Below are 13,074 nucleotides of genomic sequence, written 5' to 3'. Positions count from 1 at the left end.
TATAGGATAAATGTGATGAAGCAGGGAAATGAGCTGGAGTTTCCCATCTCTTCAATGTCTCCTATAGGGCATTGGCAAGCCATCCTCCTTCCACCTTCATCCAGGTGAGACTGTGCTAGGAAAAAGTTAGAGGCTTGCTGTAAGAATGAGCAATGAAATAAGCTTACTACATTTCCAGATTAAACTCTGAGCTGATCTCCTGTTGAACCTTAATCACTGCCCTCTTTGGGAACCAGGAACTGTTGAAGAAAGAAGCCTTTTTTAGGGGATACAGGATCAGGATTGATCATACCCGCACCAGGTCTGTCACTGACAGCCTCTGGCAGTCCTTCACATTACAATTAAATTCATCCTTGGAAAATTTTTTGCTATTTCTGCCTTTTCTAAAACTGTGGTCTACTTCACACATGTAAGCAGTGAGCTGAAAATCCTCAAGGAAAGGTGTGACTCTTTCCCCAACCCAGTCTGTCTAGATTGCCTGCTTCCTTGTGTTCTTTCTCCCACTCCTGGTGGAATATTTCTTTATATTATTCCTAAATCTTCATAATTATTACCATCAGTTTTTAAAGTCTCACAGAATTATCAGGCTAACCATCCCCAGTTTGTCTGCAGGTGCATGCAGAAAGAAACCAAACCTTTCTTGTGAGAAGAGCAGTGGTTAGCTCTAATCTCAAGGCTGGGACCTACACAGTGGTTAATTCCCCTGACCTCTCCAGAGAGGTACATCATTTCCAGTGAGGCAGAAAACTGCAGGAAGATGGTGCACTATGCTTGTTCTCACAATCATGTGAAGACACCAGCCTGCACACCTGTCTGCTTTTCACACAAACGTGGAACCAGCCATGCTGCAATCTTCAGCATCTCTGCTCACTGTTGGAGCTAAGTGCTGCAATCCAGCCCTCTATGAGCCAAAGGTGCTGTGTTGGAAGCTGGAAGGAAAAATATTACACATTCTTATCATGCCTGCTTTTATTTCTTTTTTTTAATATAAGGGCTTTCATGTCCTCACAAGCCCTCTTCTCTTGATGGCTGAAGCTTAGCAGATATCAAATTTGGAATAAAATTGTGTATTCCAGTTTCTGCCATGCTACATCACATTCCAGCATGTCCTTCACTCTGCACATCAAATCACATTGGCTTTTGATGAATCACACAATGAGCTTTGGCACCAATGTATTTCTGCAGAGTAACAGGTAGAACAATTCTTTAGGGATGATTTGGATGCCTGCCTAGTACAAAGCAAAATTAAACAAAAGGCCTAAAATGTAATGCTGGGAGTTGTGAAAATAATTTAATCACCAAGAACATTTATGACCTGGATGATATGGTCAGTGCTTGACAGCAGAAGGTATATATACATATATATCGTTCAATATTAGATTATAGAAAGTTGGTTTTGGCCTGAAAAAATGGTTAAAAACCCCTGAGATCTCTCACTAGCTGAGTTTTCACAGCTTCTGTCAGGTTCACTGCCTCTGACTTTTTTTACAGAAGTATGACCAGCTCAGAATAATTAATCTTCTTCTCCTTACAAAGAGCAATTTTACATGAAATGAAGGTTTGCTGTCACCTGAATAGAAGTTGTGACTTCTATTGTAAGTCAGTTTAAAGAAAGTGAATCTTTCACTCAAGAAAGAGAAAAATAACCGAATTACTACAGTTAGGGTGACTCAAGTATTTTCATTGACAGAGCATACATGCAGGCACTTTGCCACTTTCTGCCTTTTGGCTGCTTTTCTTCATGCCAAAACTGGCCCAGTGATGAAAAGATTTCATATTAATAGCTGTAGAGCACATATAGAGGGCACATAAAGAGCCCAAGGGAGAGAAAGCACTTCTATATGCCCCAGGAGAGAAAAGGGAAAGGTTTGAGCAGGTAAGGGCTCCTGTCCACAGCAGTCCCTTTGCCCAGGAGCCATGGAAGGCACAGGGTACTGCTCTGATGAGTTTTGGGACACATTCCTGAATCATAAAGTCATTTAGGTTGAAAAAGGCCTCCAAAATCATTGAGTCCAACTGTTAATCTAGTCCTGCTGAGTCCACCACTAAACCACAGCCCTAAGTGCCTCATCTACACATCTTTTGAATGTCTCCAGGGATGGTGACTCAAACGCTTCCCTGGACAGCCTTTTCCAATGCCTGACCACTCATTCAGTGAAGAAATCTTTCCTAATATCCAAGCCTCCCCTGGCACAGCTTGAGGCTGTTTCCTCTTGTCCTATTGCCTGTTTCTAGGAAGAGACCTACCTATGTCTGTCCCTACCCACTGCACATACTCAGAGCTGCATTGCATATCAAAGGGGAGATCATAAACACTAACACAAAATCAGTTCTAAGAAACTTTGAGATTTCATCTTGCACCTAGTGGTTTTTCCTCAAAGCTGCAGGTCTTGGGATCACATGATTTAACAATACACTACAATTTCACTATATATTTGCATGCAGACATGCAGCACACTTCAGAATTTTATGTTTTTGGAGTAAAAGCTTGAAATGTTCTTGACATGCAAGAAAAAAGACCCTGAGATTCTTTTAAAAAACATGTCACAAATTTAAATTAATCTCACAAATTGTGGAACCTGAGATCTCAATACCTAGGTATGCCTGTACTCTCTGATGGCAAAAGATTTGCAGAACAGAGTTTGTGCCTAAACCATAGTTTATGTCTAGGAGACAAGTCCAGCTAGTCTAGCTTGAGTTTGCCTACATTCCATAGTTGGCTGTATATGACACTCCTGATCTCCCTTCGAAAAGCCATCAAATCATTTTTGGTGTCCAGACTACAGTAGATAATATAGCTGAATTTAATGGCATGTTATCTGAGTCTCTACACTGAAAAAAATCACCCAAGATTTAAATCTTAGCAGTGAATGGACAGAGAAATAATAAGGAAATTGAATATGTTAATATTTTGGGTTTTTTCCACAGTCTACTTGTGATCAGGTTTCCTGCCATTTCCAGGCAGCAGTCCCATTGTGCCTATCCACCTGCAAACAGCTGATCAGCATCCAGTATTTTCAAACATAGCAAATGTACATTGGTAACAACTTGGAGATGCAGATGAGCAGACTGTGTGACCTCTTTTGAGCTAAGGAACAGGAAACAAAACTAAGTAGCAAAAGAAACTGCATGAAGGTCATCTCCCAGGAAATGCCATAGCATCAGTCCATAGAATCAAAGCTTGTAGGTCTGCCAAAGACAAAAAGTGTCTGTGCTCCCCATTAATCTTTCCTGGCCCAAGCCTTGCAGACATGCTTGTAAGAAAGGATAATTTTCATGCAAGTTCCTTTAGACTCCTTGGTGAGCCAGATCCCATTGCAGACATTCAGTCTTGCACTTCCCAAAAGTCTCTGAGGCCACAAAGCTCAAAGTCAGCACTGACAAAATCAACACTCATCTCCAAAGAGTTTTGCTTTGGCATCCTGAGATGAGAATTGAGAACAACTTCCTGAATCCACTTTCCACTTTTTTTCCTTTTTTATTTTTTTTTTAATTAGGAAACTTGGTGCACATTCTGAGGAATTTGAGGGAGGAGATAGACATGAATTTAAATGCCACTGGTAAATTTTGACATTTAAGAAAACATGTTGAATATGAAGAAAAAAGCCCCAAAGGCAGGAATTTTCCTTGAAGTGGCCAACAGCAACTGGCTGTTAGGTCACTCTTTTACTATTTTTGTCAGCAACATCATTTTGATTCCTTTTGATTTAAGTTCTTATAAAAAACAGGCAGTCACACTAAATGAAGCAGAATGGTCAAATCAAAGCAGAATAATTTTGACAATGATGACACTAAACATTCTGACTTTTTTCTATGGCAGAAGTACTAATGAAATTGCACGTATTTCACAGAAAAAAATGTTTAGTTATGAATTTTCAACGCACTGCTGCTTTAGGATAGCAAGCTGTTTTTTTTCCTTTGTCCCCTTGTTGCCTCAAGCAGATGACCATGCCATGTATCAAAAACCACATAACATGTCCACAAAGGTTTTATGCCAGTGTCTCCAAAATGGTGGCAGCGTTTGAAATCTAGAAAAGCTGCTGAGCATAAACAAACAAGGACAACAAGTTGCCTTCAACTGCTCATTTCTGTCTTGCCTTCTGAAAGCTCTCTTAGCTAAATACGGAACACTATGAGTTTGCTCTGGGCATCTTATATCAGAAGGGGTAAAGGCAACTCCTAGGGTGTGTATGCCTCTCACATTTGGATCCATGGCCTGAGAAGATACTGGAACAGGGAAGCAGAGGTAAAATGATTAGTGATGAACTGATTAAAAAAAATAGGAAGAGAGAAGAAAAAAAATAGATGTGGGTCTAGGGGTGATTTTTTTAACATTCTTTCTCTGCTGAATGTATTTGCTCTGCATATAAACTGCCTCTCTGTTTATTTCCTGCCCCTAGACAACACAGCGTGGGTTCTGACGAGGCGCTCTGGCTTTAGACAGCACGAGCAGAGCACCTTCTACCTGCCCATCCTGATCAGCGACAACGGGCGCCCAGTGCTGAGCAGCACAGGCACGCTGACCGTGCACGTGTGCAGCTGCGACCAGGAGGGCATGGTGATGTCCTGCAATGCTGAGGCTTATGTCCTCCCTGTCAGCCTGAGCCGGGGGGCCCTCATCGCCATCCTCGCCTGCATCTTCGTCCTGCTAGGTAAAAAAGCCTGCACTTCTTGGGAGGGACAGACTTTTCTCTTCTGGCCAGGGGGATGCTGATTCACCAAAGATGTAGGACGCAAACACACACACATCTGTGTATACCTGTATATATAAATGCATGCACGCCTAAAGGGCCAGATCAAGCACCTGATGGTGTAGTCAGCTCCATATGGCTTCATGCTCTGGACCGTAGGAATGGTGTAAAACTATGGCCTGAAAATATTTCTGCTAGATGCCCAAAGTGCTAGGGTGTCTGATATGGCCATGCTTTCCTTGCAAGGGTATGGCAGTGGGAAGTATTGAGAGCTATGGCTTGGGGCAGGTTGGTTTCTCATCTGCTCCATAGGAAACAGTAGTGGTAAGTCCAGTTCCATTTGTTGTCTTTTGGAGAGAGATATCCCCACCTCCATCCTTTTTCCTTGAGACTCCACATTTGGATGGTGACTGTGCTGCAGTAAAGAGGCTGAGTGTCTTGCATGAGCTCTGTCTCCACTATTAAATTTCATGCTTTCCTTGCCCAGATATCCTGTGTCCCCTGTTAGTTGTTGATATCAAAAGAACTTCAGTTCCCCTGTTCAGTCTCTCAAATCATGCGATACTAGTTCAAAACACACATTCCCTGAGATTTCAGGGGACCCAGTTTGAGGAACAGTGTAGTAAGATACACAAAAAAACCTTTAGAAGTGCCTCAATTCTGGCTCTTCAAAGGAGCCTAGATACCTCAAAATACAGTTTTTAACAAAAAGATAGTTCAAAATTTCAGTATCCAAAATCTTTGCTGACTTCTAACTGTGGAAATAGTCACCAAGTGATGGCACATTTTCAATTGCAAAAGGCTCTGGTGCCCTATGACCATTTCTGCCCATGCTAATAAGCACAGCAAGGGCGAGGAGCACCAGCACTGCAGTGCTGCAGGAGGCCTGCAGATAAACAAAAAATTCCTTACAGCTGACTAAGGGGCTAGCTCTGATTTTGCTATGTAGACAGACATATCACCGTGGTGCCTTAGGAGCATCCATCTATGTCACATGCAGTGGCCTGTGCAAGAGGCTACCCTGAAGAAGGCTGCAAAACCCACCCACAGAGCAGAAAACAAAATATCTCTATGTCACTATGCTGCTGCAGATAAATTGTTACTGACCTCTGAACTGGCTAGTTTAAAAGTGGCAAGCACCACTGTATATATATGTCCTAAGTGTCACCAAGGGTTAAGTATTCAGGGGAGAAAGGGGACAGATTAGCAAGACCTCAACTACCAATTTTGACTGGGGAGTGAGAGAGAGAGACTTCTACACCCCTGTCATGGTTTGAAAGCAAAACGAGTGAGAGGCTCCAAGTCAGAAATACAATTAAATAAGAAGAAAGGTAAAAAGGTAAAATAAAATAAATGCAATAATACAAAAGACCACTGACAGAGTCAGAATACAACCTGAGCAGGGTGGTGGAAGCAGTCCAGATGAGGTGGTCTTCCTGAAGCAGTGATCCTGTAGAAAGGTCTATTAGCTCTGGTCCTCTGGGAATCCAGTGGAAAAAAGCTGTTTGTACTGTCCCAAATCCCAGATTATATCCAGGTGAGAAGGCTTGGCTCCTCCCCCTGGGCGGAGCATCTCACAATGGGATGATGAGTTGTGAAGTGGGTCCTTGATGGCCCACTAAACAGAGATAACTCCTGGAGGGAGTTACCTGTGAGTCATGGGCAAGGCATTGATGGGCCATTAGCAGAAGATAGCTCAAAGGAAGGGGGCCTGGGAAGAACATTGCCCCACCTGGTTTCAACAGTTCATGAAGATGGTAATAGAATAAATACTTTGTGTACATCCTACACTGCAACCCAGGACAACCCCTCAGCTTGCAAACACCACACACAGCTCTTTAAATCTAAGGGCTGACCCAGGGGAAAGCAGGGCAGAGGAAAGTCTGAGGCCCTGGCAAGGTCTGCCTCCTTGCTGACAGCCCCGTGTCTTGTTTGGCTCCCGCAGTGTTGGTGCTCCTCATCCTGTCCATGCGGCGCCAGCGGAAGCAGCCGTACATCATCGACGAGGAGGAGAACATCCACGAGAACATCGTCAGGTACGATGACGAGGGCGGCGGGGAGGAGGACACGGAGGCCTTCGACATCGCTGCCATGTGGAACCCGCGGGAGGCCCAGCTGGTGGTGAAGAACCGGCAGGACATGCTCCCTGAGATAGAGAGCCTCTCCCGATACGTGCCTCAGGCGTGCGTCATGGACAACAACGTCCACAACTACGTGCTCGCCAAGCTGTACGAAGCTGACATGGACCTGTGGGCGCCTCCCTTCGACTCCCTCCAGACCTACATGTTTGAGGGGAACGGCTCGGTGGCGGAGTCGCTCAGCTCCCTACAGTCCGTGACCACAGACTCAGACCAGAGCTACGACTACCTGACGGACTGGGGGCCGCGCTTCAAGAAGCTGGCCGAGATGTATGGGGCCACAGACAGCAGCGGGGCTCTGTGGTAACAGACCAGGAATGGCAGAGGGCTTTCCATGTGAAACGGTGTCCAGTTCGGTCCATTCTCATCAGACACTTCCATGGACATGGGTGAGGCCTCATAAAAAAATAGCAATACAGTGCTTGGATGAGAATGGGAAGAAGGGTGCGAATGAAGGTCTCTCTGGATCAGCTTTACTCAGTTAAATTAAGTCACATTTTTGAAATTATGAGAAACAGAAGGAAGGAAGGTTTTTCCTGGTTCTTACAGCAGAATTGGAGAGCTCCACACCTGGAATATGGCATTGCTCTCACTCTCTCTTGCCTCTTTTCCTTTCTCTCCCCTTTGTACATGGCAGCTTACTGAGCTCTATACATCAGGGTTCAAAGATCTGTAAACTCCAACTGTAATCTCCAACTCACTGAGAAATTGCCACCACAGAAGAGTTGCTTCCTACTGGTCATTTTTTCCCCATTAAAACAGAAAAGAATTGCTTGCTAACAAGAGAAAAAAGTCCGCAAAGCAGAAAATTGAAACTGGAATGTCAGAGGGCTCCTTGTAAACTAAACTCCTCCCTCTGTTGCTAACAGAGTTCTTTTTTAATCCTTTAGAAACAAGGCTGAGGTTGGGTTTTTTTTGTCCACGTGACTGAGAGGGCTGGGGAAGAGGCTTTGAATTTCTGCTCTAGTTTAATGGCTGATCTGTGAGTCATTGGCGTTAACACTAATCCATCTCCTATCAAGTTTGTGTAAATTTATTCTTGACTCCTTAAAACCATGACTCTGCTAAACTGCTCAGAACAAAACCAGAAAATCTGCCTCTTTTGCACTGTAGATGTCTCTTCCATGTGCCAAATGTGAAGATTAGATTCTACCAATGAAAGCCAAATAAATTTTAAAATAAGAAAAAGCTATATTTGGTAACTACATGGGTTAGATGGGCTTTCCTAATCTGTGTGAGGTCAATCCAAGGGATGTTTACATACTGTAGATAACCTACTTGAACAAATGCAGTATTATAGACCAATAAATGGATGTAAGAAAATTACATGTATAAGTTTTGTATATTTGTTAATTTTGGTAATAAATATGATGTACTGCATACAGTACAGTACCTTAGCACCTCTTTTAATAAAAGTTAAACAGAAGGGAAAGTCTGATGGCAATTTATTGACTACTTTGCACACAGCAGCTAGTGCTTATCTGCAGCTTCACATGCCTTGAGCATCAAGAAAAAAATGGTTCATCAGCATAGTGTCAAGGAGACAAGGCTTCAGCTTGCAGAATCGAGCAGATTGTCTGCTTCTTTTATCATTGTTCACTTGGACATTGCCCCTAGCAGTGAATCAGCCCAAGTACAGCCCACCAGACTAGTTACTTTTCTAATCGAATCATGCTGAAGTCAAAATAAAGTCTTGCCTGATTTTTTTGAAACACTAAGGCTGGGGCATTGATAGGCTTGGAAACCAGTTACACAGCCCAGACAGTCTCATGCCTTCAGAGACATGACAGACTAAGATAAAATATCTATTTATTCTTACTGTGCAGTCAGTTTTGCACCTGGATCGTCTCTTGTTTGCATGTGTAAATGAGAAGAACTTAGGGAAATTACACTAACACAAGTTTCATGGAAAGTGACAAAAGGCCTCTGAAAGCAGAACAGTCTGTAATGGAATTTGTAAGTTTATTTCTAGCTAAGGACTCTCTACACCTCCAATTGCCCAGAAAGTAAATGTGCACACACAACCACCCAATTGCCATGCTTTTGCTATGGGCATGCCGTGCTCAGTTCCTGTTGCAGATCTGCACAAAACATTTCAGCCTCTCCTTAGCCTGATCTTAGGTTGTACCAATTTAGGACAGGAGCCTTGTTTTCACAGGCTCATACAAAGTCATGAATCCCTGGAGAACCATGCACCCACCAAGGAAAAAGGTTTTAGTGACTTCTTGCTTGCTAATCTGATGTAATGAAAATCTGGGCCTTCATAAACATAATGTGCCAAGGATTCTGCATATCACCTGAACATGCTTTACACCATTGTAGAAAGAGCACTGATAATTATTTGATAGTGATTCTTTTATTCATACCATAGCACTCACCCTCACATGTCATACTGATTTTAAAACATTAAACTAGAACTGCAGCCTTCATGATAAAGGAAGTAGTGTAAAGGACACAAAGCTGTTGTTCAAAGTCCGAGAACTTCCTTGCCACCTGCTACCACAGATACCCCAGAACCTAGGCAGGACAACATCTGTTCTACCACTTCCCTGTCTGATCTAAACATTAATTTCACATATTTTAAGCAGATGCCTCTTTCTTCTTAAAGCCCCAGCTGTTAAAGCTCTGTAACCTTTCTAGGCAGTCTTCCATGGTATCACTGTACACTCATTGCTGAAAGCCTTCCAGGGGAGGTATAAGGCATATACCCTTTGCAGCCATACAAGCCTGCAATGCACACAGATGACTTGTCCCTCCACAGAGCTGTGATTTGGTGTTTTCAGACCATTACTGTTTCTCCCAGTCGTCACAGTCTACAGTAACAAAAGAGTCTCTAGATTGTTCTTCATATCCTGATTCCATTATGGTTTAAATCTCCTATTGTTGGCAGGGAGGATGGGGAGTCAAAGTAAAGTCCAGCATCATATTGCCTTCAACCTTCTGCATTGACTGAGAGTTTTCCCAAGATGAGCTGCCTCACAGCCTGTTTTGACTCCATGGAAGCCCCAGACATGGTCTCTGCAAGACAGGCTATGCAGCAACCAGGAACAGCTTCCCAGGCTTTGTATCCCCCAGTGTGGAGAGACCAGCAGCCTTTTTGCTAGGAGCTTGCACTCATGTCACAGGGGAATTCATAACCCACCTTCCTAAGCTGCATGTCAGTGTTAGGCTCTCTGATTGTCCTCAGGTTTGCCTCAACTTGTGATCACAGTCAATAGCTGCACAGCTTGATGTTGTGACACTTACCAGCTGGTGTTTAGTAGGCACTTGGCAGCCTGGCACTTTTTTTTCCCCATTTTATGGAACAGGTGACAGTGTTTCTGCAGTCTGTGAAATCTCTATGCCAACAACCAACACTTGCGTCTATTGCACTGCCACAAACAAAACAGAAGAATCCTCTGGTTTTGCTGATGAGATACGAAAAGGATCCCTTTTCAGACACATCAGGGCTCAGCAGGCCCAGAGTAGAAGAGAAGACTCCAAGCCCAAAGGAAATGCATGGTGCCATAGACTGTCAGTGACACAAGCACAGTAGTGACACAGGACCTCAGCCTCCTGCTCAGGGGCAGGCCTGGCATTGTGCACGAACATTTGCAGCACTACATAAAACCTGCTCATGGTTTACAGCCAGTGAGTTCACCTTGCCATGGTGGAGGGACTAGGCTTTGTTACACCACCAGACACCTCCAGGGAACAGTCCCAGTTCTGCATAGCACCCACTGTTTCCACGGCCCTGGTGTAAGGACAGAAATGTCTGAGGGCCCGGACAAGGTTCTACATGCCTTCACCAGTGTCCCCAGTCCCCTTGTGCTCCAAGGTTGGTCTGAGTGCACAGAGCTTTTACCACTAATCATTTTGGTTTGTTCCTCTGATGACAAAGGACTTTCCATCCAGCAGCAATCCCCTAGTCTCAGTTGTGGCTGCAAATCAGTGGTTCAGAGGAAAAAATAACAGAGCATGCAAGTCATTTTACTAATTTCAGCCACTTAAAAATTGAGCATATGGGCTAAGCAATCCATCTCAACTCTCTCTCTAACAAACAGAGTTAGACAAAATTCATTCCCCCCATCCTGGCCATCTGTATGATGCTATGCCCCCCTGGAGCTGTATGCCTCCCAATTAATAGCCTGGGCTCTAGGGACTCATCCCTGCTGCTCAGTCTGGCCCTAGGCATGACATTCCCAAGCCCTCTGCTCTATATTTGATTTTACAAGTAACTGTGGACAAACACTACAGTCTCTGATGTTTTCCTTTCCTTTTCCTACCACCCATCTCTGCTATGTCTAGGTAGATTGCATGACCTGCCACTCTTACTCTGCACTGGTCATCACACCTAGGCTCTGAGTAGCAGCGTTCTTTAAACCATCTGTCGAGGACTCCAGATTTCTTCAGAGCAAAATACAGAACTCAAGAATGCATGAAAAGAGTTAACATCATTTTTTCTAGTGTAAATTTTCTTGCAACGCTGCCTTTCATTTGCTGCAGCATTGCCCATTTATCCAGCTTTATTAGGCCCCTCTTGATTTTGTCATTTTTCCTCCAGCTTTTATTGCTCTTAATCATTTTATGCTACCATCACATTTGTTGCCTAAAATTCCCTTTTAGACTATTCATTAAAGCCAGTAGCAACACAAATCCTTAGGGGACCCAGAAGTTATATTTTGGTCACCTTGAAATATGATTTATTAGCCCATGCCAGTATTTTCCTTGATGCAACTTTCACATAGCACAAGCTAGAATTTGCTGTCTGAGCACAGCTCCCAGGAACCATCAAACTGGAGGGATGGATATGTCCCAGAAGTCTGTTCTGCATATGCATCACATCTTACTTGTCCTGGCCATAAGTAAGAGAAAGGAGGCATATAAAAGAGGCACAAGTGATACCTCACAGATTCCAGAAAAGTTCTGACCTGGACAAATTTGAAGTTGACAACATTCAGTTGCTTTTGTGTTTGTGCTGCCAAGGTCTTATGACTAAGATCACCTTGGTTTATGCTAGCTTAGATGTAAGTCAGATCAAACTCAGAAGAGAAGGTGGGCTCAATAACAAGTGATGATGTCATGTGAGGAAATCTGTACAGTTATGAGCTTGTTATCTTGCTGCTCTCCTTCCTCCTGTGTGTCAGGGTGTGAGACAGCCCATTCCATCCTGCTCAAGGAGGAGCCTTTAATGTATTGTCTCCACACGAAGCTGGTGTAAACAGGCAGTGGATCTGTCCAAGACATGTTAATTTGTGCATGCTGAGATGTGCAGCATTCAGAAGAGGAGGAGCTGCATTTCATTCAGCTGTGCCTTGTCTCCCTCCCACCAATCCATATGGCATCAGAGCTCCAAGTTAGCCACTGCTGCAAAACAGCTGTATCACCTAAGGGATTCGTTCTCCTGCATAAAGGTCAGTGATTTGCCTCTCATTTGGATTGTAATGCAGTAATAATCTCTATCAGTGCATCCTGTTGAAACAGACAGGAAAATTAACAGACAGCAGTAAAACTGAGGTGAAGTCAGAGCTGTGATCCTAGGAAAACAGTAGGAGCTGGGGAGTCTCACTGTCAAACCAAGAATTTAAGGACAGATTATGTTTTGCTTTTTTTTATCAGCCTTCTGAAGACCTTGCCCACATTGACATGCAAGATATTTTGCTGTTGACTTCAGAGGTGATACATCAAGCCACCCGTATCACTGACTCTGAGCAGAAGCAGCAGTGCAATGTTAATACTGTATTTCCCAAGAGACAATAGAGTAATAAGGTGGAGGAGGTTGCAGATAGTTACTTCACAATGACTTTAAAAAATTGTGATTTTTTAAGAGCTGATGTAGAAGACAGTACACAGTCTGAATATCATTTTCAGACCTCATTTGATATTAAGTTCACCATTAGGGAGTAGACCTCTTGGGAAATACGAATTTTCAAATGCACATCATAATATCTGTAGGCTGGTTCCATGAGGACTGATCCTATAATTTTTTCCCAAAGGTGCATGAGCTACACCTTAATACTAGAGGCACAAGTTCTTGCCATGCCACATAAAACTAATAACAGTAATAATGACAACATAATGGGGGTCAGATTTTGTTTCTGCTTTGTGGGAAGGGTGAATGTTACCAGAGTCATAAGGAAATTTAGGAAGCTGAATCCCTATTTAAAGGATTAGTAGTTCTAGAAGTTCCAGGAAGTGTTCAAAACCAGGCTGGATGGAGCTCTGAGGAACCAGTTAAAGGTTCCTCTCCCTACCCATGGGAGAGG

At 43.4% G+C, this 13,074-nt stretch overlaps 1 protein-coding gene and 1 long non-coding RNA gene across 2 annotated transcripts in view; both read left to right on the top strand.

The window, feature by feature from the left end:
- Positions 1–8,222, top strand: part of CDH20 (cadherin 20) — a 118,596-nt gene extending 110,374 nt beyond the window's left edge. Inside the window, exons 11-12 of the mRNA XM_083856909.1 lie at positions 4,401–4,652; positions 6,637–8,222. Coding sequence (XP_083713035.1) covers positions 4,401–4,652; positions 6,637–7,136 — 752 coding nt within the window. The 3' untranslated portion in view covers positions 7,137–8,222. The remainder of the gene's footprint in view (positions 1–4,400; positions 4,653–6,636) is intronic.
- The window catches only part of LOC310908529, a 470,346-nt gene that overhangs the window by 285,071 nt on the left and 172,201 nt on the right, over positions 1–13,074 (top strand). The gene's annotated exons all lie outside the window — the stretch shown is intronic.

This window comes from Zosterops lateralis (assembly GCF_965231275.1).
Source record: "Zosterops lateralis genome assembly, chromosome: 1".
Taxonomy (NCBI): domain Eukaryota; kingdom Metazoa; phylum Chordata; class Aves; order Passeriformes; family Zosteropidae; genus Zosterops; species Zosterops lateralis.
Note: the sequence above shows the minus strand (reverse complement) of the source record. Positions and strands in the feature narration are given on the sequence as shown.